The sequence below is a fragment of the Saccostrea cucullata genome, unplaced genomic scaffold (genome assembly GCF_032062105.1).
Source record: "Saccostrea cucullata isolate Sc308-1 unplaced genomic scaffold, CSIRO_AGI_Scuc_v1 ctg9, whole genome shotgun sequence".
Taxonomy (NCBI): Eukaryota; Metazoa; Mollusca; class Bivalvia; order Ostreida; family Ostreidae; genus Saccostrea; species Saccostrea cuccullata.
In genome coordinates, this window is record NW_026935030.1 from 304952 (window position 1) to 325535 (window position 20584).

The window sequence follows — 20584 nt, forward strand, 5'->3', positions numbered from 1 at the left end:
GAACCAATACTATAGTATCTTGAGAAAATTGCAAGCAGAATTCAATACAGTGATTCCCCAAAAATATTACTGTTCTCAGCACTCTGGGCATTTTAGGGGGTTACTATTACTATTTCAGTGCATTATTTCTGAGATAATTCGCTGACCACATATCTTAGCAAAACATAGTGACTTGCCGTAAATTACAATTACTAGTATTTATGTGAATATATATGTGAATATAGATACACCAGGAAACTATGTGGATATGAAAAAAAGGTTAAACATAAAAGTGATCTTTATCTCTGTCTACCGGTAAACATGCTGCGATTCCTCTTTAATGATCAGGTAGGCGAACGGATTGATATCCGTTTAATGGTGTAAAAACAATGGTCTAACAAGTAAAATTACGACCCAACGAGAGGTTTTATGTGCACATGTAAGCAAGGTCACTGTAAGGAACATATTGCTTTGAGAACTTTTCACGAGATAGAGACCCCATTAACATTTACTTATTTGTCAATAGCTTGCTAATTATCAGAAATGATATTCAGAACATGCTCTTGAGGGTGAACAGGTGATTTTGTAATATTGCATCATAAATATGAAAAGATGTCGATTCAAAAGCTGAATTTATCACGTTTGTCATATAATTAATAGTTTAGTTGTAATAGTTGGCCAATAAAATTATATTCATTAAAGTTTTTTTATGGTTTACAAGTTAAGTGTCAATGAAAATACAAGTATATTATATATGACTGAAATGGAATCAATTAATGAACAGCTCTACAGATCACAGGGAGACGTTATATTTGACTTCTGACACATCACCGCTCGGATAAAAAACAAGGTTAATTAGGTTCGGTTGCTTACAGCTAATAAACTGATGAATAATGCATCAAACAAAATGCATAATGTGATCGCACACTGCGTATCCATATTTTACATACTGCCTTAGAATAGTAAGGTGGTATAACATGTTCAGCGACATACCTAAAACAACAGCGTTTGGTGTATCAATGAAACTTCTAAGATGAACTCGGAATCTGAGTGTGTAATGGCTAACATTGGGCCAAATATTGGTGAAAGGAGGAATGTTATTATTGCCATGGATGGAAGCGATTACGCAGAGGGAGCATTCAAGTGTACGGTAACTTCTGTCTTTTTTTCCCTATCAAGTTACCCCTTTTCATAGTAAGGATGGTTGTGCGTAACATTAAAATTGTATAATGCCATAATGAGGAAAATTAAAACAATAGCTCTGATACATTCTCTGATTGAAAATGCCTTTTTTATTTACATGTACGAAACTTTAAAAAAAAAAGGCCAGTGCATTGCTATGTTATTATCACAGTAGACTACTGTATCGGGTAATTAAGGTTTAAAAAGGGGTTTGTAATGCAGTACTGTAGAATTTACTTCCGGAATATTTCTCTCTTGACAAGAAATGTGTCAACACACTTCTATTTTGTTTTCTTTAAACACATGGCGTCCAAGTGGAACGTGAGAGTGACCTTCAGTTAGAAAAAACACAACTTATCGCGTTATATTTACATAGGGGGCATGGTTTTTATAATATAAACAACACATGAACAAGTAATGCTCGTATGAACAAGATGAATAGAATAATATATATTTTCCGTAAAATATCGATGTTGTCATGATAGCTTACGGGTAAAGTAAATATATTCAAATGGAACAATTAAATAGATAATTATCTCAGTTAAATTAGATGCAATACATTAATTTGATGAAAGTATATTATATCGGGGTATATATACCATTTTAAAGAAAACAAGATAATTATATACCCAGTTTTTTTAATTTTTGATTTGTTTTTAAGTATAAGTGATTTAGTCTGTCTGACATGCATGCAGATCGAGTTGATGTGGTAAAAATGATTTTGAATTCTGATAAATATGCAGCAGGTGGAAAGGAATGGCTCATTGGAATAGATCTAAATGATGTAAAAACATACACAGAACGCAATTTTCCACAGAACCCTTGAAAAAGTGTTAAAATATTTCTGAAAGACTTTTATACAAATATTAAAATGATAAGCTTTTAATAACGAAAATGTAGTTTTAGATAGATTTTTAAAAATTACTGATGTATGATAGCATTGAAATTAAGCTCAGCAGAATCCCTTATAAATACTGAAGACAAAGCTTAAACCCTGAGTTTGTATAAGAAATATTAGACAGCTCAATAGCCTAGCTGTCTCTAGAATTTAATTTGCTTCTGTCTAAGCGAATAAAAATGTCAAGTTGGGAAGTGAAACTGATTGAAAATCGTAGTCCCGAGTGGAATGGTACGCTAGAAAAGCTATCAGAACCCCAGGTTTCATAACTAAATTCTGAAATTAAGGCACTGATCCTGATGATATATATCAGTTTATATTTTACAGCTTTGTCATGTCCAGCTTACTGTCAGTGTTTTCTCTAAAACAAATACATAACATCTCTTCCGACGTTTTTAGCTCACCTGAGCCGAAGGCTCAAGTGAGCTTCTGATCACATTTTGTCCGGCGTCTGTCCGTCCGTCCGTCCGTCTGTCCGTCTGTCTGTCTGTAAACTTTTCACATTTTCGACTTCTTCTCAAGAACCGCTGGGCCAATTTCAACCAAACTTGCCACAAAGTATCCTTGGGTGAAGGGGAATAAAGATTGTTCAAATGAAGGGCCACGACCTTATTCAAGGGGAGATAATGGGGAATTAATGAAAATTTAGTGGTATATTTTAAAAATCTTCTTCTCAAGAACCACTGTGCCAGGAAAGATGAAACTTATGGGGAAACATCCTCAGGTAGTGTAGATTCAAGTTTGTTCAAATCATGACCCCCGGGGGTAGGGCGGGGCCAAAATGGCCGACCAAAGTTTTACATAGAAATATATAGGAAAATTCTTTAAAAATCTTCTTCTCAAGAATGACAAAGCCATAATTCATCATATTTATATGGGAGCATGCTCATGTAGTGTAGATTCAAGTTTGTTCAAATCATGACCCCCCGGGTAAGGGCGGGGCCAAAATGGCCGACCAAAGTTTTACATAGAAATATATAGGAAAATTCTTTAAAAATCTTCTTCTCGAGAATGACAAAGCCATAATTCATCATATTTATATGGAAACATGCTCAGGTAGTGTAGATTCAAGTTTGTTCAAATCATGACCCCCGGGGGTAGGGCGGGGCCAAAATGGCCGACCAAAGTTTTACATAGAAATATATAGGAAAATTCTTTAAAAATCTTCTTCTCAAGAATGACAAAGCCATAATTCATCATATATATATGGAAGCATGCTCAGGTAGTGTAGATTCAAGTTTGTTCAAATCATGACCCCCGGGGGTAGGGCGGGGCCAAAATGGCCGACCAATGTTTTACATAGAGATATATAGGAAAATTCTTTAAAAATCTTCCTCTCAAGAATGACAAAGCCATTATTCATCATATTTATATGGAAGCATGTTCAGGTAGTGTAGGTTCAATTTTGTTCAAATCATGACCCCCGGGGGCCAAAATGGCCGACCAAAGTTTTACATAGAAATATGTAGGAAAATTCTTGAAAAATCTTCTTCTCAATCATTTTCTAAAAAATAGCAAATCCATGGTTGGTCATGGGACTACATTTGGGTTTAAACTTTACAATAAAAAGCCATTTTATACTAGTCCTACCCTTGGTGCTCAGGTGAGCGATGTGGCCCATGGGCCTCTTGTTAGCTCACCTGAGCTGAAAGCTCAAGTGAGCTTTTCTTATCACATTTTGTCCGGCGTCCGTCTATCTGTCCGTCTGTCTGTCCGTCTGTCTGTAAACTTTTCACATTTTCGACTTCTTCTCAAGAACCGCTGGGCCAATTTCAACCAAACTTGCCACAAAGTATCCTTGGGTGAAGGGGATTCAAGTTTGTTCAAATGAAGGGCCACGCCCTCATTCAAGGGGAGATAATGGGGAATTAATGAAAATTTGGTGGCATATTTTAAAAATCTTCTTCTCAAGAACCACTGTGCCAGGAAAGATGAAACTTATGGGGAAACATCCTCAGGTAGTGTAGATTCAAGTTTGTTCAAATCATGACCCCCAGGGGTAGGGCGGGGCCACAATGGCCGACCAAAGTTTTACATAGAAATATATTGGAAAATTCTTTAAAAATTTTCTTCTCAAGAATGACAAAGTCATAATTCATCATATTTATATGGAAGCATGCTCAGGTAGTGTAGATTCAAGTTTGTTCAAATCATGACACCCGGGGGTAGGGCGGGGCCAAAATGGCCGACCAAAGTTTTACATAGAAATATATAGGAAAATTCTTTAAAAATCTTCTTCTCGAGAATGACAAAGCCATAATTCATCATATTTATATGGAAGCATGCTCAGGTAGTGTAGATTCAAGTTTGTTCAATCATGACCCCCCGGGGTTGGGCGGGGCCAGAATGGCCGACCAAAGTTTTACATAGAAATATATAGGAAAATTCTTTAAAAATTGTCTTCTCAAGAATGACAAAGCCATAATTCATCATATTTATATGGAAGCATGTTCAGGTAGTGTAGATTCAAATTTGTTTAAATCATGACCCCCGGGGGTAGGGCGGGGCCAAAATGGCCGACCAAAGTTTTACATAGAAATATATAGGAAAATTCTTCAAAAATCTTCTTCTCAAGAATGACAAAGCCATAATTCATCATATTTATATGGAAGCATGCTCAGGTAGTGTTGTTTCAAGTTTGCTCAAATCATGACCCCCCGGGGTAGGGCGGGGTCAAAATGGCCGACCAAAGTTTACATAGAAATATATAGGAAAATTCTTTAAACATCTTCTTCTCAAGAATGACAAAGCCATAATTCATCATATTTGTATGGAAAAATGCTCAAGTAGTGTAGATTCAAATTTGTTCAAATCACGACCCCCAGGGGTAGGGCGGGGCAAAAATGGCCGACCAAAGTTTTTAAAGATATATGTAGGAAAATTCTTTAAAAATCATTTTCTAAAGAATAGCAAATCCATGATTGGTCATGGGACTACTTTTGGATTTAAAATTTACAATAAAAAGCCATTTTCTACTTTTTCCTACCCTTAGTGCTCAGGTGAGCGATGTGGCCCATGGGCCTCTTGTTATGCAATGAAATTCCGAGATTCATCATTCATTGCAACTTTTGAACCAATCATTACTTTATTACAACTTTTAAGTACTACTTTTAAAATCTGGTCAAGCTACTTGCTTAAATCGGGGAAAAAACGTTATCCTCGGATCAGACGTGTTTAAAAGACATATGAATATGAAATTCATTTCCTTAAAAAAACGTTTCCGTTGAATCATATTAGGATCGGATCGACCCCTTAGTTTTTATGATGGTTTCGATGTTAGAGATGCGATGTCTTATATGTGCATGTGGACTTGACAAGAGATACTCTTGACTGTATGATTTTAATAGGCATGTAATATACAATTTGATCAAGCTTAGCAAGAGCAGTGTTTTCATTAAGACGCAGCTGGATCTTGATAGATGATTTTCTTTAAGCCGTTAGAATAGGCGCGGTTTTATTATTTTCTTATATGTTCACCGAATTGAGAGAGATAGAAGAGGGACTCTTGTTATTTAGCAGGAAGAAGAAGGCAACGATATTTTATCAGTTTTTGTGTGCGTCGCAATTTTTAAACAAAGGACAAGAAACGAGAGAGAGAGAGAGAGAGAGAGAGAGAGAGAGAGAGAGAGAGAGAGAGAGAGAGAGAGAGAATTTCATGGTGCAGAAGTATCGGTATATATGTTCTTATTCGAGATATACTGTATCCATGCAAAAGACCGATCCATCAATCAACCAATCAATCGATGATATGTTTGATAACATATGTGTCGCACAATTGGCTAAATATAATTAATCACCAGATTGCTTTTGGAGAAAAAGAATACTCCTTTAAGGCTTGAAAAACAACTGACAGGTTGGTACAAAAAAAAAAAGAAAATAATTACTCTGGGCAAATAATGAAAATATGACAGCGCACTTCTACCTATTATTCATGATATAAAGAAACACAAGTGTTTTAAAATCAATACGAGTTACCCTTTTCCCGATAATTTTATTGCTTTTAGTACTGCTGATATTGGCATATGAACATAATACTTGTATATATCGAGATGGTCGACTGAATACAAAGTCCAATTTTCCTGCGTGCATACCCCCTCAATACTTCGTATATTTCTCTCAATTTTAATTGTTTTACACTACAAGAAGCTTGTTGTTCAAGTGTTCGACAACGCATGTATGAATCCCCTGAATGTGAATCCAATTTTGAATGAAATTATACTGTATAAAACGCGTACCTTGATTCTCTAGGGCTAAAACCTTGCAAAATTTAGAAGATCGATTCTCAGAAACAACTTAACTAACGACGATAATAAATAAACACACTTAATGCATTTCAGAACAAGATTGAATTATCAACTTTGTATATGTATTCTTTGTCTCCTAAAAATTTTATATGGAGACAATGAACAGTAATCAAGCTTAAAAGTCCATTAGAAAAATACAGATCGGGAACAGCGCAAACACGGAGCTTTAAAAACATCGAGATGGGATCAGGTGCCTTAAAAGTACGAGCATCCCCTGTCGTACTCTCACACCCGCCATACGCTCCTTGTCAATGACCAGAATGAGTTTTTATGTGCATAAGGATTATTAGTGTAAAATTCTTGTTTATGCAAAAGGTTGAGATTTATAAAGAATCAATATTCAAAAACATCTATGAGAACATTTTCAATTGTAATAATCCAAATAATATCAAATTACGCCCCCATAATTTATTGTGTTTTTCTGTTTCACACCGCGCCATAACCATTTCACAAACAGAAAAAAGTGATAATCTTGCTGCAGATAATAATGATTTACGGAAATGCATAAAGTGAAAAAATAAGAAAAAGTAAATGCAAAGAAGTTATTGAAAATAAAACCTTATTTGTCAAAACATACAACTGTCATCATGATCAACACAATACACAATCGAACACGTTCTTTCACTTTTGTTTTATAGAATACAAAGTAACTTTTATTGGGCCAAATACACATATATTCGGAGACTTAAAAATATATATCCACCGAACTCTCGTTTTGTGCGTAAAGATACAAGTAAATGTGGGGCTGTGATGGGGTTCTTCAAAATTACTATCAAAATGAAGGACTGATCAAAATTTTGAATTTTCTTTAAACTGTAATTATATCCCTAGATTTCATTGAAAATTGTAGCCAGAGGATTGTATTCCCCTTATCTTTAAAATCAATTAGAGAAGCTTAAGATTTTTTTCCTTGATATGCGCGATGTGGCAAAGCACTTTGAAAAAATTACGCACTTTGAAAATTTTTTTCAAAGTGCGTTAAAATTGGGACAAAATAAACGCACTTTGAAAAATTTTTTGAAATTGCGTTAAATTTGGGACATACTCAACACACTTTGAGTGTACATCAACATTTTTTACCATGGGGTAATTTAAAGCACTTTGAAAAAATATAATTAAAACAAAAATTCTAGACCTAAATTTTTAGTAATCGAGAGAATCAATTTGTAATAATTATCTTTCGCAAAACTTTTTTAAGTTACATGATTTGATTTAACCTCATTGAGAACAAGAGAAGACGAGTAAAAGGTCTTTCAGCCAAACTTTTTTTTTCATACATAGCCGTCTGTAGCAAATTGAACGTGCCCCCCCCCCCCAAGCTAAGCCCTAATTTCCAGTGCCTATATTACATGTTTGTACATGTATATCTTTGCAAAACATTTGTGTGCCTAACCCCCCCCCCCCCCCCCCCCGGTTCTGATGCCTATGCTACACCCAAATATATGTATTTGCATAACTGATATGACGTTGAAAAATTTCAATGATTTTTAGTTTTACATAAAATGCATGCAAACAGGAAAAATTAAGTACAGTACAACATCTAAGAAAGTAAGAATTTTCGAAGTATGGAAAAATGAAAATCGCTCACTTTCACATTCTGAGGTGACCTTATCACTAAAAAGTTATCCAACAGGTTCAAATATTTATTATACCTAAGATTTACAAGAATGTCCAGCATACGCATTTTTTTCAAAGTGCGTTAATATGGTCGATATTAACGGACTTTGAAAAGAAATTTTATTTTTTCAAAGTGCGTTGATTTGGTCCCAAATTTAACGCACTTTGAAATTTTTTTTTCAAAGTGCGTAATTTTTCAAAATGCGTTGTAACAGCGCGAGCATGTAAAAAAAAATTCTATAGATATCCAAGTTTATTTTTACTTTTTTGTGTCTAACAATACCCTTTAAAAATTCATCAGTCAAGAGTGCCATGAGGTCTTCAAGCACAGCATTGTAATTATATGAGGTTGTTTCAGCTGAACTCAATCAATATAATCACATCATTATCTAGAAGTTGATGGTTGTCTTAACACCAAACGTCTCTTAAAATTCTCATTTAAGCATGTTTTAAACAATATTGATGAAAGGAATGGTTCTGTATTATTTAAATATTGGTAAAGGTCACAAAATTTAAGATTAATTGCTTTTTTTCATATAATCTTTTTCTTTATGATATTCATTTGATAGGCGTCTTGCACCGTGAACCTTGATAAAAATTTATGTTTTCATGCGTCGAAATAAAAAAAAGTGTCCATCAATTATAGTCAGTTTTACAATATGTTTCTTTGCAGGGTACATGGATCATGTACATAGAGCGGATGAAGACCACGCCATTCTGCTGAATGTGACAGATCACAGACACAGTTTAACTCATGGCTGTACGTGAGTTACATGATAGTTAGTCTATATTACTGGGACATTGTTTTTATAAGCAGTGTCTGAGCAGTGTGTGGTAAGGATATGCTGAAATCAATCGTAGAAAATGCAGGAGGAAAGAGAGTTATAATCAAATTGGAGAGGTTTTTAAACAATTAACTGCATTTTCGACTCGAATGCTCACTAATAAACATAATTAAAATCAGATGTTCGCGATAATTTCTCAATGAGAAAAAAAAACATCCACAAACTGACGGAAGATATAAACAAGAGAATGGCATGGCATTGGTAGCATATATCCATAAAATAATTTCTGTCACTAAAGAAAGTAGAGGTTGAGAGGAAAGATCTGAAAAATCAATCAGTTTCTGATTCCAGTTCTGATTAGGCCTCGGTCCTCCCTGGAGCTTCTTAATGTTATGAAGGAACAAGATGCGTTTGTGAAACACTATGCGCCCGGCGGCAACAAAGTTCGAAAAAGCTATATTTTAGCATAAAGGTCAAAGTCAAGGTCACAAGGTAATTGACCTTGTTCATTGAAAGAACTTAAATAGTGGAGTATGCATACCAAATATGAAGTTTCTAGCTCCTACGGTTCAAAAGTTTTGGCGAAAGTTAAAGTTGACAACAGACAGACATACAGACAGATAAACAGACAAATGGATAAACAGACAAACAGATAAACAGACAAACAGACAGACAGGACAAAAACAATATATACCCGGATCCGGGCGCTTAAAAAAAGTCATATTCTACTTGAAAGAAAATCTCATGGATAAGGTACTACTAGTATATAGTATTGACTTATAGCATTGAAAGTAGGCGGTAGCATGCTTATACTCTTGTGTACACCAAGCTATCCGTAACGTATTTCTTGAAGCGGTAGCGCAGGAAAAGTCATTCAATTTTCATCGTGTAATCGGTGTATAAAGCAATTATATGATGATATATAAGATTTAAAATCATATCATTGCTTTTCAGCAATAACCCAGAGTCAAATCTGTTAATTCAATGTTTGAATGAGACCAATCAGATATTCATAGATTAGTGTGGGAAAGGTTCTTGCTTCGGAGTCTATACTTCTTCGTACGAGGAATGGTCTTTAATGGTAATTGATGACAAGCTTTCAATTGACTATACCCAGAAAGGTCAATAATGTTTGAAATAACGACAACACTAAACGATGAATTATTTTGTACCACACAATGGTCAGATCGTTGATGTTTAATCCATATGGGTAGATCGATTCCCCTGTGCATTTTGTAACCAAGATACATTTCCGTCTCCTATGGTAAGTTAGCGGAAAATGAACGTCTTCATTGACATTAAGTTCATTATCTTGATACTGCATTTAAGGCGAAAGAGGCAAAGAAAACGAACAGGGATCAATCTATGAAAAACAAATTAAGGCAAGACAAGGGGTTGGAAGAAATTCCTAGGAGGAGTAGCCGTCTGTTGCCAACTCGTTGTGAGCGCTCTTGTTTGATCAAATAAACAGAGTAATGCTTAGTAAATATGTATATAAAATATTTGCCCAAAAATTGGTTTGATGTCAGTAAAGGTAGACCGAATGATAGAATTCCTTTTACAGACAGGGCCATTCAAACAATGAAAATGCAAAATGCTGATTTTCAACGTTGCTGTTGCAAGCTCTGTTGAAACATCAACATGTCTATCATTCGCCTGTCTCGAATAATGTTTAAAAATTGATGATTCAAAATATGTTTCATGTACCAAATAATGCGCAGACTAACATAATTTATTGATGATAGTGGATTAAGGATGTACAACACACCTACTCCCAAAAATTCCTGTCGTTTAATTTTCGTTATTTTTGTATATTTAGTACATGACTATATCTACTGCATGTATGCATATTTTAAACAAAATCGTTCGAGTGGTTTTTGGACAGGAACTTCCGAAAGTTACCCCCCTTTAGTTGTTTACAAGGATAGAAAATTTTTAATCAACGAACTACATAAACCTTGATTTTCAAAAAAGCCAGGTTAGATATAAATGTCAAATTTCATTGGCTTATTCCTTTATCCATTTAACACAAAAACATAGTCATCTTTTTGAAATACATATCATCAAAATAATTTTTAAAGACCTTAAACTGAAAAACTATGAATTTTCTAAGCCTTGAAAATTGCGAATTTTTCAAATTCAAAATTTTTTGTGAAAAAACCTGTCGTTTAATTTTGGTAAGAAACTTTCTTTAGATAGCTGGTAGTAAAAATAATCTTCATAATTTTTTGTATAATTTTTGTACGACCAGTTTTGACTTAATAGCGGAAAATTACCCCCTCCCCCTTTCTCAATAAATCACGTTCCCGCGCGTCTTTCAAACGGGGGTCGATCACTTTGTTATATGAATCTACAAATACATATTAAAAAATTAAAATGGAATATTGCTTTTGCTTGAAAAATATATTAACTTACAAATTTAAAAGTTCTCATATGTACAGCGTATTTAAATGTAGATTTTTAGGCAATTTTTGAATACCCCTATCACCCCCACCCCTTCCTTTTTTGCGTCGCAGACCATAAGCGTTCGACGAAACGTCGTTTATAGTGCAAATATGGTAGTATTTCGTCAAGAATCCCGGAGGTATGCATTAGTTTTTAAATTCATGAATGCAGCATAAATATTGACTACTCTTTTTATATGTATCAGGAAAAAATTACTGAAAGATTTTAGTGTTTAGTCCATATACCTATGCGTTTAATATGCATTCCATATCACATGAAACCTGGATACGAATTCAAGTTTTGTTGAACTTTAATATAGTGATTTTTAATTTTATTTCTTTAATTTTATTCATTAAAAATGGTGTATGATCAACTTTCCTGTGATATAAATAAATAATTGTATTTTCTTTCATTTGATTATTTCAAACGAGACAGTATGTGGCCGTGGGGATACATCGACATTTGCATTAGATGTTCATACACCCCTCATGATATTGTACGCATTTCTTTCAATGTCGTCGCTTCTAAAGTTAAAATGAAAATTCTGTATTCGTCCACATTAACTTCAAAATATCAAACATTAAACTCTTCATCTATTTCAATTTATATCAAATCGCACATTGATATTTTTTAATCTTATAGGCTACGTTTTGTTTTGATTCGAGGAAATGCGAACCGACATTGTTGACAGAAACTGAGAAAGTCAAAGTTACGATTTGCTGCAATAGGATATTCATAAATGCAGATAATTTACATTAACTTACATTGTGTATATGAGGTCTATAGTATTCAATTCTCGGATTTATCAGGTCTTGCTGTAAATGTATCTGACTCTGTGGAAAACCTGGATAAAGGGAGGAAAATAAACATCTCCTACATTTTCAGAGTTGTTCCTCTTTGATCAGTAAGGGTCTGAGAACAACATCGATTTTACATTGTAAAAAGTTTTTTGTTTATTTATTGTTGTTTTATTTAATTAAAGAAGAAAAACAATAAATGTATTTATATCGTGTATGCACAAAATGCACAAATGAAGATCATTATTCGGAATGTTATATAGCCAATTGTACATAATGAGAATTATGGCAATGTAAAATAAAATTTTCAGAATAAAAAAAGATGCTGCGCTTTGATAAATATACAATTTATTGTATATGAAATGAAATGAAATAAACATTAAGGGATGGTATTTTATGTCTTGCTTTTACGGAGTTTAATCGGGTTAATTAAAACAATACTTACTGATTATGGTACGCACAATCACAGCCAAGCCCCATATCCCAATTTTCTTTCATGATTGATATACATCGGGATCGTTTTACTCGTCGTTTCGACGCTTTATTTTTGACGTTAAATTTGACGTCACGTCAAACGTTTAATTGAAATCGCAAGAGTTATCTCCCCCAGTGTGTTGTACGTCTTTAAACTGCATAAAAAGGAGAAATTACCGATGTTAGCGCTGAAATTCTGTTTCTAATAGAATTTAATAATTATTTGGCCATTAAGGTTTAAAAAAGGGTAAAACATCGGTATATATGTGACATGGTGACTCGGGTTAGCATTGTAGCCATTTGTAGGCCATTTAATTAATCTTCTTTAATTCTTGTAGCTGCCTGGATGACGGCGGATCCTAAATTGGTCGAACATGCCGTCCATGAAGAAGAGAAGAAGGCCAGAGAAATGGAGAAAAAGCTTGAAGGTTATCTAATTGAAACAGGAGTAAGAATTTTTTGTAAACAAAATAAGATGTAAAAACCATATACATTTGCAAACCATGTTCATTATAAATAAACCCTTAGTTAATAGAGTTAAAAGTGCTTTAGTGTTTGTAAATTTCAAATATACATAGTTAATTAATATATCAAGAGGTCAAATATAAAGCACATTTAAGGTTTTGCTTAAATGTCATGTATTTAGATGTAAGAGATTAAAAAAGATAAAAATTTTCTTTCCTCATCACATTTGTACAACTTTAAATAGAAATGGTAAACTGAGTTTGAAATCTAGTGGGGACTATATATTTTTTGCGCAATGATGGCGTATGAAAATGTCTTCTTTTCTGCTCTCAAAATTATTATAGAACAATGAATTTACTTACAATTTTTACACAATCAAAGACGAAGAAATCTTCATATGTATGTTAAATTAATAATAAGAGTTGATAAAGTTTTAAAATATATTTTATAAATATGATTTTCCAAACAAACTACAATAATGATAGCTTTTAAAAGCTTCCAATCTAATTACACTTTTCAGCCAAAAATCCGTAAAAAGGGTTTTTCTCTCTTAGTAAACAATCAAAACTTCTTGTTTTTATATCATTTTATATCTTTGTATGATACTTTATTATATGTAAAAATAAGAAAAAGTTAAATAGAAGAAGAGTATAAAAATAACAAATATATCCAAATTTACGAAAACATAGAAAATTCGGATTAGCCACTATCCAGTTTAGTTAAACTATTTAAGTCAATTTGGTAATATCATGTTATAGATCTTATATGGTAATCTCTTTTTATGCAAAAAGAAAAACATTTAAGGACCCTCTCTCTACACAAGTGCATAATGTTTTTTGGACACAGAAAAAAAATATATTGTATAAAGGAGTCAATATTGAGCCTATCTATCTAATTTTCACTGTATGGTGCGTGGCATTTACCCCCGGAAAAAATGTCCAAAGACAACATGATATCAGTGAATAGAAATCACTGTTGTGTACTTCCATAGGGAAAGTAAATGTAAATAACATGTTCTGTTAATTTATCCTGACCTTTTAAAATGTTAAGAATGCTTGAAATAATTACAAATTGAGTAATATACTGTAAATTTCTAATTTTTAGAATTTAGATCTAAGGGCAGATCACTCTAATTGCAGAAAAATGCCAAAGAATCAGAACTCTCTAGTGTGCAGTGTAGAGAGGGTTCTTAATCTTTTGAAATAGAAGTAGGCATCACATGATTGGCAACATTAATTTTTTTAGTTTTAATCAAAAGAAAAAAATTAATCTTTTGAAATAGAAGTAGGCATCACATGATTGGCAACAATATTTTTTATTTTTAATGTCCAAGAAAAAAGATAATGACTTTGACCTGACCTTGCCTCTAATATCAAACGGTCAAATTTAATCTAACTGATACCATCACTTAGTGATATTGTCTTCTTGAGCATTTATAGATTTTCTATTCATACTTAAGATTTTCATGGACAGGAGAAAAAATTGTGCATTTAAAAGTGATAAAAATTTTCCTAACAATTTGTTTTGATCTCTTTCTAATTTAACTTACAAAAACCTCTATCCTACTTAAAAACTCATGTACTTTTTCAGATAGAGGGACAGGTTGTGATGGTAAAGGGTGACCCAGGGCCTACTGTTACCAAAGTGGCAGAGGAATACAATGCGGCCTACATTGTAACTGGAACAAGAGGTCATGGAAAAATTAGACGGACAATTTTAGGAAGTGTTAGTGACTATGTAGTGCATCATTCTGCAGTGCCAGTGCTTATTTACAGACAATAGAAATATTCTACCCGTATCCCACAACAAATGATAAACGAACGCAGTTTGTTTGGCTGAAAGGCAACAGATCTAGAACTCTCACAAACAAGCAATTTTGGTAAAAATATCATTTTTCATTGATATTTAATGTGGAATTCACGACTGTTAAAAAAAGATATGAATATATCTCGATTAATAAATTAATCTTGTTTTCTTAAGATAAAGCATTTGCCATTAGGCAAATATAACAATGTTTAAGGTATGTCACTCGTGAAATTTGTTAAATCAAGAATTTTTTGAGAAGTATATTTTGGATAAGTACTCTTATAGTGTGACTCAAAATCGTAGAGAAAATAGGGGGTCAGTGTGCATCTTAATTTAATTTAATCAATATTTTATTATGTTAGATTACATAATTGGATTGGACATCAGGCACGGCCTATATAAGTCCTCTCCAATATAAGTCCTCTCCAAGTTGTGCATCTTACTGATTTACGGTACAATTAAGTTGACCTTTTTGCACATAAACTTTAACTCTTTGGTAAATTACTTTAACCTTTATCATATTTTATCAGATGTAATGATGGCAATAAATATAATTTTATTTTATGTAAAATAGTTTGAATAGTATTTATCACTGAACAAATCTTGCAAATTAATGCGCATGAATTATTGTGTGATTTTTTTGCACTAAAAAGAAGCATATTCCGGGTATCAAAAAACTAAATAGGCAATAAAACCTTTCCTTAAATCAAGCTTTTTACGAATTAAGTGCTGATCAGTTACAAGTATCAAGTACTTTAAAATAATGGAAGAAAAAGTTGGTGTCAGTGATGTTAATTTTGAAATATTGGTCAAAATGTCTGATTTTAAGTAGAAAAATGGTATAAATTTTATGTAGACTTATATGACATATCTTCATTTTTTGGCAAAATTTGTTTAACGAAGGTGTAAAACTTGTTCTAAAGATATAATTTAAGACCTATATAAAGTTCTAAGATATTAAATTTAATAAATGTGCAGATTTGCAGAATTATCTGCTAAACATCCTTCCACTACAAGAAATAGTTCCTCATAAATCTTGCTCCTTTGTGGCTTTTTGAGCAATTTTTTCGTTGAATGTTAAAACATAAACATTGTTGAATTTAAATATGTTATAAAAATTGAATTTTAATAAATATTTTTGAAGCAAGAGGATCTGCGTGAACATTTCTTAAAAGCTGACGAGTGACATACCTTAAGAAAAAAAATCGTTTCAATGAAATGAATCCTATAGGTGTGATGTACTCGTATTTGATACAAATTTTTCTTTATGTATGAAAGCCTTTTTGGTTGTTGATAGATTACTATGAATTTTGGTGTTTTAGAAATGATGCTTGTATGTCAATAGTTAATCTATGGTGCATAATCTATTAATGATGTAGAGTTTTCACATGTTTTTGACATTTAATGTCCTTTTATATATTCCAATCAAAGTTTTTTACCTAAGAAATTGTATCAGTTTTATATTTCAAATAAATGAAAAACAAAAAGATGTTTATTTTATTTAATTCTACATCATACTTATATTATAGTCGTGAAAAGAAAAATGTTGCATTGTTTGAAATATTATTTTTAATTCTGATAAGAAAATTAAAGATACTCAGTATTTTTTTTAACTTGCAAAAGTGATTATATTGTAGCCTTACCTAGGTAGAATTAATTCTAGAATCTTACAAATTAATTATTTGCTCTTATCATGATCTATGTATACTTGTTTTACATTTTCTTTTTTACTTCCCCCAAAATGGCGATAAAACTTTGAACTTTGAATGTTCTCAGAAATGAATAACTATAAAATTCAAACACAGAACCGACGGCGTTGGGGGTTGTGTTTACTTTCTCAGGGAATTGACTTTCATTACATTGCAGTAAAGGCAACTACGCCGGAATTCCAATGATCACAAACGAAAACCACTGGGATGATATGATTAAATTAACTCGAAACACGGAATGATCATCTGAAGTTTTCTCCAACGGATCACCAATATCAAATAAAAACAGTTCATTGCCATCATAATAACTTCCACGACCACTTTCACAAATTATATCACAAGTGCCGTTTATAAATAAGAAAAAAAAAATCATGATTACATTTGAATCTTGTGTATATCTGAGCAAATTTAATTTACTTGACGTCTTTTTTATACGATTTCCTGTAAAATTTGAAAAACGTGAATTATACGATTTTCATAGAGCGGACAAAGCGTTGTTGTATTAGCTAATGTTAAATGTTGTAGTTATAGTCCCTCTTTCGAGGTGAATAAATATGGTTTCATTGCAGAAGCAGGTTTTGCACCCTGCTCCCTTTAATTTGTGATTAAAATTGTTAAAATTTTTTTAATTTTTATGTAAATTTTTTTTTCTCGAAAAGTAAACTGGGCTACATTTAGTTTCTTCGACCTGTCTAGCTTCATTATTCTTCCTTAAGAAAACATATCTTTCTTTTCATGCAAGACAAATTGCAAAACGACATGAAAGAAAATTAAAGAAAGATTTTTTTAATATAATGAAAGAGGTGAACATAACTAACAGTGATCGATCTAAAAAACAAATATAAAACACGGATCGCTGGAAATTCAAGAGATGGGATCAGGTGCCAAGGAGGAGTTAGTATCCCCTGGTGGCCGGTCACCCACGCCTTGAGCACAGTTTACTGATCAGGTAGTTGGACCATTATCTTCTCTATCAATAAACAATCAAAATAAGAAACAGATGTAGAAGACTCTGTGGTCTCTTTTTCTTCAATTTCACCGGGATATCGAATCGATATATGAATGAAAGTAACTACATTGTATTTTTAATTTATAATACATCGTTGATATACCTAAACGTCGAGTTGGAGGCCACAGCAATACTTTTCTCTTTAATTTGAATAAATATGAAGTTCTGACTAAATTTTCTTTGAGGGAATATAAAAATAGGTCAGCTAATGAGGGAGCATAATTAGTACCCATTAGAATTCCAACAGTTTGTTGGAAAACCTGGTCTCCGAGAACTATATAAAAGTTATCAATAAGATTCTCCAGTATCCTTTAAATAACTAAGAGTGCTTATGCGTAGAGTCAGAGTGATTTTTAACCAAAAGAAAAAATGGTGATCAATCATAATATAGGGGAATTTTCGACTTCCATTTTTTATCGAAGAGGCAGTTGTCTTTGATATCAGAAAGAATATTTTTTATTGACCGTGAGTCATGTTGTATACGATGTAAGAAAAAGTCGTGCATTTGAATTTGATTTAATCAATATTCATAGTAATACAGGTTCTTTTCAAAATGAGCATGTGGAGATAACGAACAGTATTAAGAACAAAAGTCCATAAAACAATACAAAATAGGAGCAGAGCAAACACGGACCTCTAAAACATCACAGGTTCGATCAGGTGCCATGAGGTGTGAGCATCCCCTGTGGGCCGGTCACACCCGCCGTGTGCTCCTTGTCATGATCGGGAAATAACGGAAAAATCCCTCGACAATTTAGTGTATAAATAATGGTGTATCAATTAGTATGAAAAACGTCAGTCAGCATTTGACTCAATGATAAATTGAGTTTGCTGACAAGGTCATTATATGGACGATAGAACTTACGAAATGATGACTTCAAAGGAGATTGCTGAAATTCTTGCTTTATCAACTTGTTTGTCAATAATTTACTTAGTTTTAGAAATTGTTCATACGTAGAGCATGCTCTTGCGTATCAATTCAACTGAGATATATGAACTCCGTATGTAGGTGATGAAGAAACATTCAAAGCATTGAGCAACGAACAAGACAAGACAATTTATCGTTAATTAGATATTGTAAAAATACTCATCAAATTGTTTAATCCAAGTACATTGTATATTAGTGCAAACGAATTATGTTATAAAAGAAAGATAGTATTTCAAATGAAAGGAACAATAGCATCTGATATTAACAATTGGACTTCTTTAATATTCATTAGAATGAGGTGCAACGTACTTTTACTTAATGATACAAAGAATATGGATTTTCCGTTTTTTAGCGAGGAAATGGCCTTGTCAATTTACTTTCCCTGATCATATTTCCAGAGGCTGAAAATGGTTAATAATGGTTGAAATATTGATTCTCTACACAATATTATTAATGAATATAACATGGCATACTAGCTCGTTTATTATTTTCATTTCAGAGTTTATTGATAGCATATGACGTAAAACCTATAATCACATATTCAAGGAACTCGATGATTTGTTTGTTTGATTCTTGCTTTCGATAGTGTTGTAATATAATAATGAGGGCAGTGCTCTGCGTTATAAGTTGACAGCAGTTAAAGTATAATCTTCAGAGATGTTTCTACTTTTTGGTACAGTTAATGCCCAATAAACGTCTTTTCTTAAAAAAGGTAAGATTAAGCTCAATGCCCAATATAAACATCAAAGTCATAATTTTCAAAATCATCTGTTTAAGTACTAGTAATTCTTTTCAATCGGGAGAAAATGAATTAGCTAGTAAATTAAGCAATTGATTTTCTTTGCAATTTTCCTTATTTTTCCTGAATGGTGTTTACCTCTAAAAATACTCTCCCTGTAAAGCTTAAAGATAATTTCTATTTCATCAAGAATATTGATTAAATACGCTTTGAAACAAAGTTTCAAAAAATCCCATTTCTTTAAGCCAAAGTTATTGAAGCAGTTTTTGCCGCAAGTATAAGAGATATTTTCCCACAGATTATCTTTGCGTGTAAGATAATTATTCAACCTATTGATGTCAACATGCAAGATTATGATTTTATAGTGTTCCAAGAAGGTATTGTTTTTTTTTTCTTAATTTAAATCATTTTTTAAATAGTATCGTCATAGCAAACAATATCATTTTAATGTTTTATTTCATGTCGATACACACTCCTTTTTATGATACATGCATTTATTTTATATATGTCCTATTGCTGCTGTTGTTCAGCTGCTTTTGAAAATAGGAAGCCTTTTGAATATATGTATTAGTATTGAATATATAGTTTATCTTGTTGATATTCATGAAACCTACATTATATTGCAAGGTACAAATGTTTAAAATTAAGGAAGAATCTACTTACTAATTTATCCATTTGCATGATAACAATGATATCGAAGTAGATTTCAATACAAGCAGCATCCGGAGCAAACACAGACCTCTCATACATCAAAGGTGATACAAGGTGCCATGGAGGAGTGAGCATTCCTTGTCTACCGGTTATATCGGCTAAAATAAGAGATTTATCCTTCGATAATTCAGTGTGTAAATAATGGCCTTTCAACTAGTATGAAAAAAAATAACTCAACATTTGATTTAATGATAAATTGTATATGCTTAAAGGGTCATTGTATCGACCATAAAACTCACGAAATGAAAACATTAAACGAAACTATTTTTGTTTGATAAATTTGTTAGTTGCTTACTTCGTTTTTGTACTTGTTCGTACGTTGAGCATGCCTTTGCGTATCGAATCAACGGGAAGATACCGTATAAGTGGAGATTTTAGCGTGACAAAAATTTAGCGATTTGTTCTTAAAAACTGGTATTTTATTTTTAGCGAGATGTAATTTCAGCGATTTCAAAAAGCTCTTTAAAGAAGCTATTACAATTAAACTTGGCACCCTCGCAAATAGTGCCAAAATTAAATCCTCGCTAAAAATTTTACTTATACGGTATAAACCCCATATGCAGGTAATATGGGTTTACTGCACTGCATTATTAAGTAAGAGAAGTAAACGATTAAAAAGATAAAATTATCACGTTAATCATAAAGCTTTGTTGTTTGATAAATATGGCACGCCAAATTCACAAAAATGAGCTAAACAAAGTTTCACAGTTGATAAACTAGGCTTATCGATTGTAAA

General features: G+C 32.6%; 1 protein-coding gene across 2 annotated transcripts; it reads left to right on the forward strand.

Annotated features, from left to right (window-relative positions):
- Positions 1-921: 921 nt before the first annotated feature.
- On the forward strand, positions 922-16239 carry LOC134241720 (universal stress protein YxiE-like). 2 transcript variants are annotated; one of them, XR_009986715.1, is made up of 5 exons: positions 922-1124; positions 8654-8740; positions 12820-12929; positions 14537-15071; positions 15183-16239. XR_009986715.1 is itself a non-coding variant. In XM_062723740.1 (4 exons), exons 1-4 carry the CDS (start codon positions 1013-1015, stop codon positions 14726-14728), a joined length of 501 nt encoding a protein of 166 aa, XP_062579724.1. In that variant the 5' UTR covers positions 922-1012; the 3' UTR covers positions 14729-16239. The 2 variants fall into 2 exon arrangements, 1 of the variants encoding a protein (XP_062579724.1); XM_062723740.1 differs by having other exon boundaries at positions 14537-16239.
- Positions 16240-20584: the final 4345 nt, after the last annotated feature.